The 17919-nt window shown below is 37.1% G+C and overlaps 1 protein-coding gene across 3 annotated transcripts in view; it reads right to left on the bottom strand.

Moving 5' to 3' along the window:
- Positions 1-17919, bottom strand: part of LOC308667672 (cytoplasmic FMR1-interacting protein 1-like) — a 163613-nt gene that overhangs the window by 87586 nt on the left and 58108 nt on the right. For 2 of the 3 annotated variants that reach the window (XM_081327066.1, XM_081327067.1), the window contains exons 13-23: positions 17074-17342; positions 14237-14435; positions 12799-12987; positions 11880-12062; positions 11223-11307; positions 11019-11139; positions 10382-10560; positions 9404-9529; positions 7905-7993; positions 1724-1824; positions 174-693 (exon numbers count right to left, since the gene is read on the bottom strand). The exons of the other annotated variant lie outside the window; for it this stretch is intronic. In XM_081327066.1, the coding sequence (XP_081183192.1) occupies positions 647-693; positions 1724-1824; positions 7905-7993; positions 9404-9529; positions 10382-10560; positions 11019-11139; positions 11223-11307; positions 11880-12062; positions 12799-12987; positions 14237-14435; positions 17074-17342 (1588 nt within the window). In that variant the 3' untranslated portion in view covers positions 174-646. Of the gene's footprint in view, positions 1-173; positions 694-1723; positions 1825-7904; positions 7994-9403; positions 9530-10381; positions 10561-11018; positions 11140-11222; positions 11308-11879; positions 12063-12798; positions 12988-14236; positions 14436-17073; positions 17343-17919 lie in introns of those variants that run through there. 3 annotated transcript variants of the gene reach the window in all.

The following is a 17919-nucleotide window of genomic DNA, read 5'->3' as shown; positions in this document are numbered from 1 at the left end:
ACAAATTTGAGGACTATTTCTAAGTTTCAATGCTCAGCATTGTTGTAACTTCAAATAGTCACTGAATGGTTGTTAACCTAAGACAGCCTGTCAATGCAAAATTTATAAGCTCAGTAATATTTATTAACGCTAAAAAATAACTGTATGCAGTATAAAAATTGATAATCATAAAGTACTTTTCCAGTGCCAGTTTTATTGAAATCTGATATTTATCACAGCCACTACAGTTGTGAATTTAATTTCATCAGAAATGATTATACACTGAAGAGGGGAAAAGAAAACTCAATCCAACTACATTACATTTAAGGATAATTGATAACTTATGCACTAATAGTCTTAATGGGAATATTTTAAAAGATTTGTTTTACAACATTTGTTTTGATGCTTGTGCCTCACAGAGGAAAATAAAAATATGGTTTGGTCAGACAAACATTTTACATATAAAATTAATGATAGTTTTAGCATTTACATTTGTACAGTTTCGAGCGCAATACCTATAAAATTAGACATATGAGAAATCTAGGACTGAAGTACTGTAACTTATCAAACAAAATGCCTGCCACATAAATCACAAGACATTTCAGCTAACATCACAATGTTTCAAAGAAGTTGTTGCTTGAGTATAATTTCATACTTTTATGGTATGTTAAGTTTGCTCCATTCCAGCCATGAGTGACAAAGCTAAAGATTCCACTGTGAATCAAAAACAAGTAAAATTTTAGGATCAAAAAAGAGTAAACTGTCTTTTGAAGAAAACATATCACAGATGGATAAAACTATGATACACTTCTTAGTGTCAAGAATACATATTTTGCCCAGGTTCGCCTGGTGCGCCAGTTGCGACCCTATCTAGACCGAGATGCCCTACGCACAGTCACTCATGCGCTTGTGACCTCCCGTTTAGACTACTGCAACGCTCTCTACATGGGGCTGCCCTTGAGGACCACTCGGAGGCTTCAGCTGGTGCAGAATGCAGCCGCGCGAGTTGTGATGGGGGTCTCCCGATACTCCCATGTAACACCTCTACTCCGCGAGCTGCATTGGCTCCCGGTTGCCCTCCGGGTGAGATTCAAGGTGCTGGTAATGACCTATAAAGCCCTAAATGGCTTGGGTCCGGGATATCTGAGGGAACACCTGCTGCCGGCATCAAGCTCCCTTCGTCCAGTGCGCTCCCACAGGGAGGGTCTTCTCAGGGTGCCACCGGTAAGAGATTGCCGGCGGACAACACCCAGGGATAGGGCCTTCTCAGTGGGTGCGCCTGCCCTTTGGAACCAGCTGCCAGTGGAGCTTAGGACTGCCCCCAACCTCCGTTCATTCCGCCGGGACCTGAAGACCTGGCTCTTCGAGCTCTCTGGCCCAGGCTGAGAATTTTAATTTTAGTTTTAATTTTAATTTTAACTGGGGTTTTACTTATTCAGGGACAAATATAATTTTTTAATTTGTTTTTAACTTTTGTATTTTTGTTTTTAATCACCCTGTAAACCGCCCTGAGTCCTTCGGGAAAGGGAGGTATATAAATGTAATAAAATAAAATAAATAAATAAATAAAATATTTCTAACAATTCTAATTAAAATATCTCCAATTATATAGGATATAATTATTTTCTTATAGTAGTTATGATTAAAATATTTAGGGATACAACTATTAAGAAAGTAGTATTGCATACATTATTCTAAATGTTTAACAACAAATTATTAAATACTTTTTTCCTTAAATACTCACAATGTGGAAAAGAGCCTCTACAGACTGCTTTGTTTAGAACTGTCACAAGAAACATATGACAATTTTTAAAATCTGATTCCATCTTTGTTATGGATTCCATCCTAAAAGTAATTTAGACAGACAGTACAAACAAAAATGAAGTTTTAGGAAACATATTGTTATTCCTTTCTGAGAATAACTTATTTGTAGTAAAAAGCTTTGAACAGAAAATATTTTTATTACAAAGGTATAATCACTTTCTGGATCTTTTATCTTTTGTTCCATATTCAATCTTGTACCATACAAATCATTAAAGGTTTCATCACAAGAAACAACCTACACCTTGAAGTCTTAGTGGAATCGTTCACACTGTGTCAAGGTTCTGACTGACAAACCCAACATAGTAAGCATAGCTGAGACGATCCAATCTCTAATGCAAAACTTTATTGAGTTCTGGTTTTGACACTGCAGCCAACCGGGTGCAGGAAGACAGAGCTCCATCTATCGCGTTCAATTTCACATCGCTGGGGACCCTGGAAAGGGTCGAAAGTCACCCCATAGAGGTAACAAGCAAGGAGGGGACCCTCGTTGATCGCGGGAGGGCGGCGGCTCTTCCTTTTGATCTGAGGAAGCCCTCCAAACTGGCGGAGGAAAGACTGTCTACATTCATGTAGCCAGTCAGAAGCTACTGACAACAGAAGACAATAAACACTAACAAGCAACCTTACAGCAACGTGGATGAAACTGGGTGAGACCCTATCCTCTCTTTATGACTCTAAGACTTCTTCCTGAAAAAATTGCCCCAAACACCCTCCCCAAAGAGAAAGGTAAGGGGAATTTCCACCCCGTTCCCTCAGGAAAAGAAAAGTGGCAAACTAATTACTTGGGAGAAATAGAGAAAATTACAAGATTAATTTGGAATTCATATACATATATGGCTTTGAAATTTGGGGACTAAAAGTGCTTTTGAGATTTTTTTTTTATAAAAAAAAGATTTGAAAATCTTGTAGTATAAGTTTGGATTTAAAAAGTTGGAAAATGGCACTAATGACATCTAGTGGCGAATTATGGCACTACAATTTGTTATGCCTGAAGGAAACGTGGCTTGAAGCCCAGATTTAGATAAGACTCTTGCAGACCTTGGGAACTTTCACTTTTGAAGACTGCAGCTGAGAAAAAGGGGAAAAAAAACTTTTGGGCTGCTTATCAGTGTGGCAGAGACAATGAACTACCTTGAAACTGGTCTGCCTGAACTACAAATATAAATATTAACTGACTTTCAGAGCTGTGTTGTGGAACTATTTCCCTTGCAGGAGAAAAACATATCATTGCTTGAGATGATGGAATATTCTGGATTATAAATCTTTGATTGATGAACAATTTTTATTATAAAGACCACCTACAAAAAATGAAATGGATGTCCCAGACTCAGCTTTAAATGGCAAAAAACCCATCTCTAACACCTGTCCCCAAAGTCTTCAGTTTGATATACCACCAAGAAAATATGGATGAAGATCAGAAAGAAATTCTTTCCATGTTGAAATCTACAAGAGATTATTGTTTTATTTATTTATTTATTTATTTATTTATTTATTTATTTATTTATTTATTTATTTAATTAATTAATTTGTATACCGCCCTTCTCCCGAAGGACTCAGGGCGGTGAACAGGGCAATACATAATAAAAACAAGATACAAAAATTAAAAAATTATTAAAAAGTAATTAAACAGCGATGCTCATAATAAATTAGTACAGATTAAAAGTTAAGACCAATTTATAAAACCCAACCCCATCCCATCAGGTCAGGCCGGCTTGTTCAAAAAGGTGGGTTTTAAGATCGCGCCGGAAGGAACGGAGATCAGGCGCCATCCGGAGCTCGACCGGAAGATGGTTCCATAAATCTGGTGCGCCCACAGAGAACGCCCTCCCCCTGGGGGCCACCAGTCGGCATTCTTTGACCGGTGGCACCCTGAGGAGGCCCTCTCTGTGGGAGCGTACTGGGCGGAGGGGAGTAGACGCCGGCCGCAGGTGCTCCCCAATGTATTCCGGACCCATGCCATGTAGGGCTTTGTAGGTCATTACTAACACCTTGAACCTCACCCGGAAGACAACTGGAAGCCAATGCAGCTTGCAGAGCAAAGGTGTGACATGGGAGTGTCGGGAAACTCCCAACACAACTCTCACGGCTGCATTCTGTACCAGTTGGAGCCTCCGAGTGGTCTTCAAGGGTAGCCCCATGTAGAGAGCATTGCAGTAGTCAAGACGAGAGGTCACGAGTGCATGAGTGACCGTACGTAAGGCATCCCGGTCTAGATAGGGCCGCAACTGGCGCACCAGGCGGACCTGGGCGAAGGCCCCCCTAGTCACAGCTACTATATGGTCTTCTAGGGAAAGCTGTGAGTCTAGGAGGACTCCCAGGTTGCGAGCCCTATCTACAGGAGGTAATAACTCACCCCCCATAGAGAGGGGTGGGATATCTTGAATGTCCCGAGATGCCGGTATGCACAGCCACTCAGTCTTGTCAGGGTTGAGTCGAAGCCTGTTCCTCCCCATCCAGACCCGGACCGCCTCCAGGCAACGGGACATCACAGTGAGGGCATCACTGGGGTGGTTTGGGGTCGAAATGAAAAGCTGGGTATCATCAGCATACTGATGATACCCAACTCCAAAGCCACGAATGATCTCACCCAGCGGTTTCATGTAGATGTTGAACAGGAGAGGCGAGAGAACCGACCCCTGAGGAACTCCACAAACGAGAGGCCTCACGGTCGACCTCTGCCCCCCTGCCAACACCGACTGTGAGTGTCCCAGGAGATAGGAGAACCACTGAAGGACCGTGCCTCCCACTTCCAATCCCCTGAGGCGCCGCAGCAGGATACCATGGTCGATGGTATCGAAAAACGCTGAGAAGTCTAATAGGACTAGGACAGAGGAATATCCCCTGTCCCGGGCCCTCCAGAGATCATTCACCAGAGCGACCAATGCCGTCTCCGTGCTGTACCCGGGCCTGAAGCCCGATTGGTACGTGTCTAGATAATCCGCTTCATCCAGGACCCGAGGGAGCTGATGCGCCACCACACTCTCAACAACCTTCGCAAGAAAGTGAAGGTTGGACACCGGACGAAAGTTATTTAACACAGCCGGGTCCAAGGCAGGCTTCTTGAGGAGAGGTCTCACCACCGCCTCTTTCAAGGCGGCGGGGAAACTACCCTCACTCAAAGAGGCAGATATAACCGCCTGGAACCAGCCTCGTGTCCCCTCCCGGGCTCATAAACCAGCCAGGAAGGGCACGGGTCCAATAAACGTGGTGGAGCTCAGCCTCCCCATAATCCTGTCCACTTCCTCCGGAGTTACAGGATCGAACTCCTCCCAGGTAACATTGACAAGACCACCCGTGTCCTGATCGTCCGACTCTGCCCAGTCGGAGTCCAGACCGGTCCAAATCCGAGCGATTTTGTCCGACAGATGTTGACTAAACTCCTCGGCATGCCCCTGCAAGGGTTCCTCACTCACCTCCTGATTAAGGAGGGAGCGGGTCACCCTAAACAGGGCGGCCGGGTGATTATCTGCGGACGCGATGAGAGCAGCGAAGTAGTTAGACCTCGCCACCCTCATCACTGCGAGATAAGACCTAATATGGGTTCTTAGTCGCAATCGGTCGGATTCAGATCGGCTGGACCTCCAACCGCTCTCTAGGCCCCATCTCCGACGCTTCATCTCCCGGAGCTCCGCAGAAAACCATGGAGCCCACTGGGATCTGCGCCGGGTCAGGGGCCGCAAGGGTACAACTCGGTCAAGTGCCTCCGTGGCCGTCCTTTCCCAGGCTTCCACTAAGGCATCTGCCGAGCTGTGAGCAGAGGAGGCAGGTGGGGACCCCAGTGCTGCCTGGAACCTCTCAGGGTCCATTAAGCGTCTGGGGCGGAACCATCTGGTTGGCTCAGCACCCCCACAGTGGGGAGTGGCAAAATGGAAGACCAGCCGCAGGAGATGATGAGACTGGAAGTAACACAAAGGAGACAAAAGAACAATTTTATAAACTAAATTTACAAACCCAGAACATGACTTCAAAGAAGGAAAATAGAAAATAGAAAACTGGAGAAAGCAGATCCAAAGATGGAGGACCTAAAGGAAGGAACTAACTAACAGATTCAGACAGCTGAAGAAGTAGAAGACAGAGTAATAATATCAGAAATGGAAAAGACAGCTTACCAATCAAGAAGAACTGGTTGAATGGAAGATAGAGCTGTTAGGAGAACTGTGGGGAATTGCAGAAGGGGGGAGGCTGTTTAATTAATATCAATGGGTTCGTTCTTCCAAAAATATTTTAACTAAATGGTCTTTCTTATTCCAAATATACACAAAAACAGAGGAAAAATTACTTGATGATTCAAATGCATTGACTTGGAAAGTTAGTTGGCAAAGGAAGAAAGCTAGAGTAAGACTGAAGAAAATAGAGGTTTTGATCCATTAGATGGGATACTATATTGTTAACTAGATGTTTGAATATGGTGGTGAATAGATAATTGCTAGAAATGGAAATATCATAACTAGAAAGATAAGATTTGTAGTTAGAATATTAGATTTTGGTATGAGAAGGGAAACAAGAGTTTGAATAAGGGAAGCTTTTGGTTACCCAAATACAGCTTGCTCTGAAATTAAACAATAGAGACATTTTGAATATTCAGGGGAAATTAAATTTTTTTAAAAAGCGAAAACAGGATACTGATTGAACATATGGATATTAAGTGCAAATGCAATTAAGATATGTTTTGGTTAGAAACGTTATCTAAAACTGGCATTATTGATATGAGAAAAATGTAACAAAGATGTTGATAAATATTGTATATTTATTAATAACAATAAGAATTGTATTTGCCTAGTGTGGGAAAACAGGCACTATCGGAAGAAGAGAAAAAACATTTGATGTGTAATATTGGGTCTAGATTGAAGAAGTTAATATATACCACTGAATTACTAATGGACCCAGGCAACACGTTGTCTATTAAGTATTTGACTGTAAAACTAAAAAAATAATAAAATATTTATTAAAAAAAACCTTTATTGAGCAAATCATTTCAGCACAGATGAAAGGAAAACCAGCTCTGGTTATTTTGCGCCTACATTGCTATATTAAAAGTGTAGAAACCTCACTCTCTTCATTAGTGCAGGTCACATTATCCAAATACAAGTCAGAGAATTATTATGAGAGAATTTCTTTGGTTCTCATTAAACAAATCTTGAAAGTCCTTGGTTCTCACAAACTGGCCTCTCAATATCAATGTTTGAAATTCTATCCTCCCCTCCCTTCCCCCCAAATTTGTAGGCAAACTAAGAAGCAATAATGGCTGACACAGCATAGGCATTCTTTGAGGCTTGACACACTACCCTGTAAAATCTAATTTTATTCTTGTCATGCTAGTTTCCCATAATGATGCATACTTTTAAATATATGGTCTTTAACATTCAGATTGGATGACTGGATACATATGTCAAAACACTCATAACTACAAATTCACAAATTTGTGGTTCACAGTAAAGATGGAATATATTTCTGTTGCCATACATTAGGTTATGTTATACAGTTTTTCACAGATGCCCCATTAATGCAGTAAATGTATTATCACAGTCATGACTGCAGCTCAGAGGAAACCCACAAATCATTGCTGAAACTATGCTTAAGAATCACAATCTGAGGCAAGCAATATAAGAAAAAAATGTATTTCTCTGATAAAGCTGATGGCTATTTTTCTTCCAGCACTATATCTAGTCCCTGTGAATACTCAGCAATGATATAAAATTATTTGATGCCAGAAAGATGCCTGTGCAGCTTTACAAGACCAGCTGAAAATACTTCAAATGATATTTCAGGATATCCAAGATTTCTCACTACAAGAACATTCAGAACAAATAGATAGCTATTACCATACAGAAAAGGGCTCCAAAAATGTAATTTCTTTTATTGCTGATTATGTCTAATTTATTTTCTGAATATACAATTTAGAAAATTATACTTAAAAGACACACTGGACATATGTCCAGAAGTGATAAGATCCAATGTAAATGTACTCCATTATGGTCTACACAATCTGTCAACACTATGCTTCATCTTATTCATAAGACTTCACTCAAAGAACAAATGTCACCAAAACAAGTCTCAAATCTGTCAACCGATTGTGATGCATAGATTGAATAGTTACTTACTTCCAGGCTCCTAAACCAGCTTGCCAACGATCTGCAAACATCAATACTAGGTTCAGAACTTTCATTATTGCTTCTTTCACAAAACTAACCTGGAAATCAAATGTAACAGGTAACAGCTACTGTCACAGATTTACGTAGATAAAAGTAGAATTACATATTCCATTCTTCATTTATTTTTTAAAGTTGAAAAATTTTGAGCATGATATTGGTAATGTATTAATATATTATTGGATTATTATAGCTTGTGAGTTGGTTATTTTTATTTAGGAAATATATTTTTGTAAATATTTCTTTTTACAACACAAAAAAGATGGTTAGCTCCCAGAGTCTTTAGGAATGGGTAGCATAAAGAAAATTAAAGTAAAGCAGATAATCACCCTACAGGAAATACCCATATTCCAAATGCATTTATAGGGGAAAAAATTAATCAGAAACCTATACCAAAATACATACTAAATATACTAAGCTAAATAAACCAAAGGAACAAAAGTCCCAAAAACTAGATTTTTTTTCTGAGGAAGAGGCATCTACACATAAAGTTTTGGAGGATGGAAAACAATTATTTAAACTTATGGAAATGGGCTAATGAACTTTGTCAGTTTTAAGGCCTGTCATTTGGTCTCTATTTCTTGCTGGAACTTAAGCAAATCTATCACAGATGCAACAAGAAAGATAATATTGAATCCTGTTGATCTCTGTGACTATTGAAGACAATAGTCAACTATTTTTCCAGGATTAAAGGCTGCAAGACATATTTGGATGATTTTTGGAAAAATGCTTAAGCTTCATTCCTCTTTGACACTGAAATAATCAGTTTGAAGACTGCAGGTAAATGTGCTTTGGAACAACAACCAAAAGGCACTACTACTACTTTACATCATCTTATTGTTAATCCTACCTTCAAAACGTTTGCTGTGTTGTAGGATAAATTAGAAAGCTTTTGTCCCTGTTTTCACAAACCAAGAAGTTTTTTAAAAATATTATATGTCTTATGATCTCAAAACAACATTTATTCAACATAAGGTTATTTAGCAAGGGCTGATTATCAATTTCAGTATGTTGGAAGTGTAATAGCCTAGAGCTGTGGATCTGTTCTACATTGGCCTGTCTTAATTATAAAATTTGGTTATCAGTTTATTAAATTCATTTTGGGCAAAATAACACTGAAAATATTAATATTTCTGAAAATTGGGAATTTGCCAATCCATGACAAACTGCATTATCATGCATAAGATGAAGCCAAAGGGACTGCTGGAAAAAAATCTGCTGTGTCTGATTTACAATCCTGAACTGATATGTATTCAGACTTCACCATGAACATATTTTCTACTGAAGTATTGGACAGACTGAAAGTATTAATCCGTGTAGTCAATGTGATCATTTAAAGAGTAACATTCCAAATATTAATTTGCATGCATTATAGTTTAACTGTTAGAATTTAATAATCCCAACCCCTTGCAAATGTTATACAGATTCCATACAACTAATATTTGATGTACCTTTTCTCTCAGGAGGCAACGATCATGGATTGTAGAAAGATATCTATAATGTATTTTGATTAATTGATCTAAATCTTTTGCTTCTTCTACTTGATGCTGGAACTCCAAGCCTGTACTATGAAGAATCTTGTAAAAGGAGGCAAAATGTATAATGAACCAAAATTTAAATTCCTTTTCTCTAGATTTCCCTAAAAATCTTTGCACTATAATTACCAGAGTTCAATTTTCAGAATACAAGACATTTCTAATTACAATGAACAGCAGTTAGATAATTATGGTAATATATGCACTCCTTAAACAGTTTCAGAACAGAAATGATGATATAATTGGGAACCACATCTAAGAAAGAATCCCTAAAATACAGCCAGAGACTGAAATATTATGTAAACTTGAATATTTGATAGTAAGTATGACTTAAGTAAAAATCTGAATTGTCTTCTTTCTAATTGTACATATTATTTGGGAAGAATACAGTTTATTATTACACTGGAGAACAAATGCTTGTTTTCCCTCTATATTCCTCTAAGCCAGGGGTGTCAAACTCGCAATGTCACGTGACGTGTCATGAAGTATCGCAACTTTTTTTCCATTGCCGGCAATGGGGTGGGCACGATTTTGCCATGACACATCCGGCCTATGGGCCGGCAGTTTGACACCCCTGCTCTAAGCAGATACAACAACATCTGGAATAGTTTATGCTAACCAAAGCTGAATTCTCATGACTAATAAATTTATTTTGCAGTGCTTGATATTAGCAAGGATATATTACAGAAGAAATTATCATGCATTTGAAAGCATTTTATTTTAGCAGAATTTGTTATTTAAAATCCCAAGAGCTGCTAAGATGGGCATGACAATTATACATTTTCAGGTAAAAATGTGCAGTCTTTTTGCTACACTAAGAAACAGTTTAAAATCACTTCTGATTGTTTACAAAGTTATTTTTAATCTTCCTGAAATGCATTGTGTATCACATACCCTAGTCATAATGTAGTTGTGTAGGCTGTTAACAAAGTGCATAAGTTTCATTCTTAAAAGGAACATGCGGTGAGTTTGTTGTTTAATGGGCTCCAACTGAAATCCAAATTGAAGAACTGCTTCTTGATCAAGTATCATACCTCTATTATTCTGAAACTTTTCTGCTGCTGTGACTAGTTCTTAAGAAGAAAGTGCAAAAGAAGAAAATAATAGGGGAAAAAGCAAAACAATATAAATTTCAACACCTCACACAAATTTTTTTTAGGTGAAGTTAGTTTTAGGTGAAAAAGGAGTACATATTAAAATAAAATGTCTATTAAACCCAAGCTTACTCTATGTATGTGACATAATTTTTGTTATTTGAATAATTATGCCATGAATGCTTTAACATCACATGGGTAAATTTACATCATTCCCACAAATGCATTAAAATGTCCATTATTTAAAGTAAATTCTAAAATAAAATGTTGCATACTAAATCTGAAGTTCACTGAATGCTGATTCAGAAAAAAACTAGGTTCTACTGTATCTTTTCTTTTTCATATATTTCTCTCTCTCTGTGTTATACTTCTGTAGAAGCTGAAGGTAGTATAGGTTTTAGAATTATATTTTCATTAAAGAGAATTAATCCTCTTACCATGAAACCTCAACACATCAAGACTGTATTTGGCCCACTTTATTTGTAATAATAGGAGAAAAACTTGATTATAGATTTTTTGGCACTCAATACTTATAACTATATCCACTGGCCAAGGGACCTAAACAGGAAACAAAACAAAAATTTGGTATCCTTTTTTTGCTTTAATGTTAAACCTTTCATTTCAATGCAAGCAAGCATTACCTTGTAACTCAGTATTAAACCATCTAGTGTATGAACAGGCAACTTCTTCTTTGCTATATCAATATTTTCACATAGAATTGACAACCTATATACAAAAACATGTGGTTATTATCAACTGCTTATTCCAAATTAGATAACTATATGATTAATGAAATGAAATTAACACAAATGGTTTCAGATAAGATCTGCCTTCTACAATTACTTTTGTTGTAAACTTTGTAATGGGAAATTTGATTTCAACATGGGATACTAGCTATCACAGCAATGGTTGCATTCTAAACCAGATAATCGTACTTGCTTTTAAACTGATGTAATTAGTGGCTGCTTCAAATCATTTAAAATTGGTGGTCTCCTAGTTAGTACATATACTTTTAATTTTAAATTCACTCATACTAAATAAGAGCCAAATTACAACTAAGTACATTATCTAGATCTCTATTACTATAGCCATAACCTGGATAGTATTAACCTAATATGAATGCCTTCATTCACATTAAAATTACATTTACTTAGTATATGTTAACCTCACAGAAGTAGAATATGCTAAAGTTAATGTTTTAAATTCCTTTACATTTAAAAGTCAATTCCTTTTTACAACAGAAGTGGCACATCTATGGCAAATCCTTCTTCCTCTACTAGATATAGTTACTTTATTACCTTAAACTATCCTCTGGATAACGTTGTCCAACTGCTTCTTGAAGCTGGACATTTAGGAATGCTTCACTCTGCCATGTGTCTTTCTCACGTATTTTATCAAAAATAGATGTGTAAAAGTCATACATGGTATCACCAGCCTCAAGTAAGAAAAAGTTTCTCATTGCCTGCAAGTATTCTACCAGCCTAAGCAAGAAATACAAATTTCATAATTTACATTTCAATGCTTCACTTACCCAATGAAGATGTAGATATTAGACATTTAATATAATAGAAATTAACCATGTTTACTTTAATGAATTATGTTAATCGACACCTAATTTCCAATTCACATGTTTTACAGAATACAATATCTTATGGTGCTTGCCCAACATTCTTCCCTTCATCTAATTTGTTTATCAATTATGTTTCCTTGCAACAAGCATCTAACCTTATTCCAAATTCTTGTCATCTACTTATAACTTGAACAGTAGTCATAATTTTAAACTTGCAAGTAATTCTTGGGTTATGTCAAAAATTGGGCCTAGGATTGAGCTGTAACCTTAGACACGTGAACATTAAGCAGAAAGAGGCAGGAGTCCCACATAAGGAGTGCAGTAATGCAGCAGGCAGGGTGGGGGAGATCAGGACAGGTCCAGTGCAGCCCATACATGGGTTAGGGAAGGCTGAGGGAGGGCCAATACAAGCAGTATGCAAGTCTGGGGGAAGCCAGCACAGACCACATGAGGGATAAAAACTGCAATCTAGTTCCCACTTTCAAACTATCCATCACAACAGTACGTAATCATAGCTACTAGAATATTTCTTCTACAGATGAAGGATATTCAAAAAGGACTTTAGTGAACATGTAAATATTTACTATGGCATTCTGAAAATATATATTAGCTACATGTCAAAACAGGCAACTTACATTAATTCTTACCTATAATCTTTCTTCAAAGTTTGCATTAAATTCCCACAACACTCTAGATACTGCTTGTTAATGTGAGGATAAAGACAAGATCTCAGGGTCAGCTCAAATGTCTGGCATGTAACTGATTCAGATGACCTATCTACACAAACATCACCAGCAGAAAGTGTCTCATGCATGTTACCCTGATCCAAATATAATCTGCAAAAAAAGAAGTAACTTTTTAAGTCCTTCATATTAATTCCAACAAATAAATATAGAATTTGTACAAATATGTTACAGATAAACAAGCCATACCGAAAATACAAGGATACAAATGGTCTCTAATTCTGAGAGACAGATTTTCACAGGTTCTGTAGCTGGTTGATTGGTTTGTTTTTGTTTAGCAATTGAGTGTGTGACATCAAGTTGTCAATATTTAGCAAACCACATGGATTTTCTCCATGATGATTGCTTGGTGATAAAGGGGGGGGGAATGTACTTCTTGAACACATTATATTATTTCAACACATCTGACATAAATTCGGATATGCATTCAGTGTAGGATAAATAAAGTCTTCCTAATCTTCATATCTGGCCATTTAAAAAAAAAGTAAGAAATCAAACAATTGTGTTTTATGTTACAAAATAGTATAACAAATTGCTTCTGAAAAATTAATATACAAATGTATATTACTACTACTGTAAATACTACTGTATTTATTCTATCATTAAATGTACAGTTTGATAAAAAATAAAGTATCAGAGGATTTTATGATTTGGAAAAGACTACACAAGATAATTTATATAACTCAGTTTAATTATGGAATCATTGGTGCTCTCTGCTTCATTGTTTTCTTACAGATGTTTCATTATCCAGCTACATAATATCATCAGTGCTAGTGAGTGTGGTGTGTGCTCCCTGTTTATATCCTGTCAGTGTTAGTAAGGTGTGGTTTTCTCCTTGGTAGTTCCTTGATCAGGGTATTGTTTTCTGGTTGTTTGTCTGGTGTGAATCCAATTGTGGACTAAACCCTTTCCCTTCTTAGCTGCAACCTCTGGCATAATTAGGTTTGGCATTACATTTTCATTTATGGTGAAATTGGATCATTATTGAGCTTCATCCAGTTCTTTCAATTTTGGTACATTAAGCAAACTCAATTTTCTATGCATTTTGTATACTGTCATACTTCTATTATCTGTATTTTACTTTAACCATTGTATTATTCTATGTGTTTATATTTTGAATACAATATCCTGACAACTGTTAGAGCAGACAGTAATTAGCATAATAAAGGTTACCAATGTATGACTTCTAAAGATTTAACTTTTTGATAAGCTACCGAATATTGTATTCCAAATCACATACATGCTATGGAATAGCAAGGAAATTTTGTATTTGTGTGGCAGAATCAAACCGATGTTTGAAAAATGAGAAAAGACAAAAAAAAATCTGAATTTTTTACATTACCTTGCAAAATTAATAGCTAGTAAAGGATCATGAATATCATCCAATTCTAAATGTCTTTCTGCAATGGACTGCATCTTTATTAGGCTTTCTTTAGTAGTTTGCTGTTCTGTTAAAGTATCTTGAATGTGTTCATCTCCATGACGTAGACGCAATTGCACAGATTCCAAAAATAACATGTACAAGCTCTTCCTTTCTGCACCTGAATTGAATATTGAAACATAGATTACTGCTTCTTCATGACAATTGTTCATAAAAACCAGAAAAAAAACCACTTGAACTTTTTGAGTCCACTGACAAATCTAATTGGTCAAACAAAACATAAGAGGTAAACTGAACCAGAAGTATTGATTTTGCAGCAGAAATAATAAACGGCAAGGTTTTAAACAAGTATCACTATAGATACTTTAACTATAGTGATATAGTGTGTCTAGGTTTTCCATTTAATTTTCAGGTGTCAGGAACTGCAGATGCCTTATAACAGCCCTAATCACATAAACATGTTTAAGAAGTAGAGAGTGGCTTGTTAATTTTGCCCTGTAAGTTCTTTTTCAATATGTCTGCTTAAATCTCTTAAAAATCGAGACAATGTGCATTACAGTATAAAAATCCAAATGGAGTAAGTCCACATAATGATGCTGCTGAAATCCTATCGTATGTTTGAAGTCTATGAGGAACAAGGATGAAGAGAACATGGTAAGACTGAGTTCTAGCAAGATAGAGTAACTAATTGGTCATCAGAGTTTTCTGGCAGCTATAATGATATCTCCAGATGGGGAAGCCAAGAGACAAAAAAAATGGTTGTTCTTTTAACTATTTGGACAGGATGTTAGGTGAGTCCTGTTTATTTGATGATTGTTTATTAGTGGTAAGCTGGAATGAATATTTAGATTTCTTAATTGATCTTGTAATCTATTTTTAATCAATCTGAGTCAAATTTCTTGTTAGCCAATGAAAGTTCCAATGGTGAGATGGGCAATTATCTTCATTTTGTAACTAGCTAAATAAAAAGCAAGCATTACCACAAAGGAGTAGATCTATGGTCAGGGGTCCTCCTGGACCCATGGCTCTTACTGAAGGAGCAGATGAAAGCTGTCACTACGGGGGTTCTCTCCCCCCCCCAAACTGATGTGCCAGAGGCAGGGCTTTTCTGCAGTAGAGTCAACTCTCTGGAATGGCATCCCTTGGAAGCTTAGTTCTTAGCTACTGTTCTGTTCCAGCCTACGACAGGCCCTGTTTGAATGTCAGGGACAACCCCTTTTTATAATCAACAGGCTGGAAAAAACCCAACCAAATTTATTTACAAAGAATTCAAACAAAAATTAAACGAAAAGTTCAAACAAGACTTAAACCAAAAGGTTAAACAACAGTTAAACAAGAATAACAGACCAGGACTCTAGCAGAAGATCTTCAAACGGTTGCCTTCAGCAACCAGCACCTCCCACACATTCCCCTTTTATCAGCAGTCCCAAGGCTTGGCTTCTCATTGCCTTCTCCCGAGTTGCCTCATTGCTTTCCTCTGTTCTGCTCTGCTAGATTGCCTCCTGCTCCTAGCGTCCCTGAACAGAGTCAGCTGTGGATCATCTTCTTCCAATCCCTCATGCTCACACAGCTGAGTTTGAGGAGGAACAAGACGGGAGGGGCCTGGCTGAGAGTTCTGCAGTGCATCAGAACCTTCCTCTGACACCAAAGGCTCTCCAAACCCCTCCTCCTCCTCCTCTTCAGAATCATCAGACTCAGCTGCCGAAACCACAGGCTGACACTGAATCACAACAGCTACCTTCTAGAAGCAACCAAAAACAGAACTCTTCTGGAGGGCCTTTGGGTTGTCACGCCTGACTTTATATTTGTTTTATTGTTACATTTGTCTTTTAATATGGTTTAAAGATTTTTATTATTTTAATCTAATTGTGGGTGGTTTACTGATCTAGGTGTTCCTGTAAACTACTTATTCGAGTCTTTTAGGTTTGCAGCAGAGTATAAACATATAAACTTGAAATTTCCTGCTAACAGATTTTTTAAAATTATCTGTTACTCTAAACCTAGGCTGGCTTTCTTATCTCAACTACCACCATTGGACTAAGATCTCATCTTATTCTATTAAAAACTAATACAATTATAGTTCCTTCTACCTTTTCTCCAAAATTAATTGATGGTACTAATCTTGCCTGAGATACAAATAGTCTCTAATTTGAGGTGGAAGGTGCTATTTTCTAAGAGTCAAATGAAGCTGGAACAAATTTCAGATTACCACTTATTCCATGGATGGGCAATCTAGTCAACCTTAAGTGTTTTGGACTAGAAATTCTATCATCTCAAGCCATCATCTCACACCAATTGTGTTAATCCTGATTTACATTAAGAAATATAACATGTTAACTAAAGTATCTTAATAAAAATTCTACTGGATTAAGCCCATCGTAACTTTAAACCATTGTTGAACAAATGGTCATAAATGGAGGATTACCTATATTTAAAATCAAGCAAAATGTTTTGTCATATCACTGATATTTAAAAGTGGCTTAAAATTAAGTAAGCATCAATTAGGCAGAAACTGTAGAACACAGGTGTCAAACTTGCCATGTCACATGATTTGTCACAATGTATCTTGACTCTTTTTGCATTCCCGGCAATGGGGTGGCTTCGGTATGATGAAACTGGCCCACAGGCCAGCAGTTTGACACCCCTGCTGTAGAATGTCTATCAGAAATATCTATTTAAAAATCTAAACAGTTCATTTTTCAATTTACAAGCAAGTCACGCAATGCTACATGAATTCTAAAAATCAATATATGTAACGTTATATAATAAAGAATATTTTGCGGAAATTCAGTTTTTACCTCGGGCTGCAGTTGGCTGTGGAGAACCATCCTTGCACTGCAAATTTTTTAGCAATTGCATGGACTTCCCAGCCATAATGATCTGCTTTAATACAGGCTTTAAAAAGGAAACCATGGTATGTTGTCTGCTTGATGGTGCTTGATCACTGCCAGAACTGGCACTAGCATTATCACTCATTTTCTCTTCATTCTCAGATTTTTCTGATACACTGTATAATGTGTAGGTGGCATACCAAAAGTCTCTATGATTTACAGAAACGTTTTTGTTTCTGCAGAAAAAAACAGGTAATTGTCAGTTATTTTTCAGAAAATTGTATATATTTGTTTATTTTCAATGCAAAAGTGTTTATAATTACAATAATAATCTAAAATAGGTTTTTCAAATAGCTGGAAAAGAATACTCATCCACTATATATGCAGGTTTCAGTTCTGCAGTTAAGGATAAGATTCAGGGCAAATAAAGAGATTTGAAGAAGGCTCATCACAGCCAATTAAAATTTCAACGTAGTATGCAACATGCATACTGATTAAGTAAACACCAAGATTAAAATTAAGATATATAGGTCAGCTGCTGAAATAGGAAGATTCTTACATTTTTATATTCTGAATTCAATTAGCTATAATAAGTGTGATATTACACCACACAAAATGGGAATAAAATAACTAAAGCACTGAATCCAGTTAGAAGTAGTCTCCCAGTAATATGTCAATTTTTAAAATTGCAGTTGCAACCTAGAACTTTAAACAATAACTGAGTTTTATATTATGGATTACATAAATCTAACTGCACATTATATGGATACTTAGCAATATGTAAGTAGGCTTTGTTTTGGCTCCACCACTATC

This window comes from Vipera berus (assembly GCF_964194415.1).
Source record: "Vipera berus genome assembly, chromosome: 4".
NCBI lineage: Eukaryota > Metazoa > Chordata > Lepidosauria > Squamata > Viperidae > Vipera > Vipera berus.
Note: the sequence above shows the minus strand (reverse complement) of the source record. Positions and strands in the feature narration are given on the sequence as shown.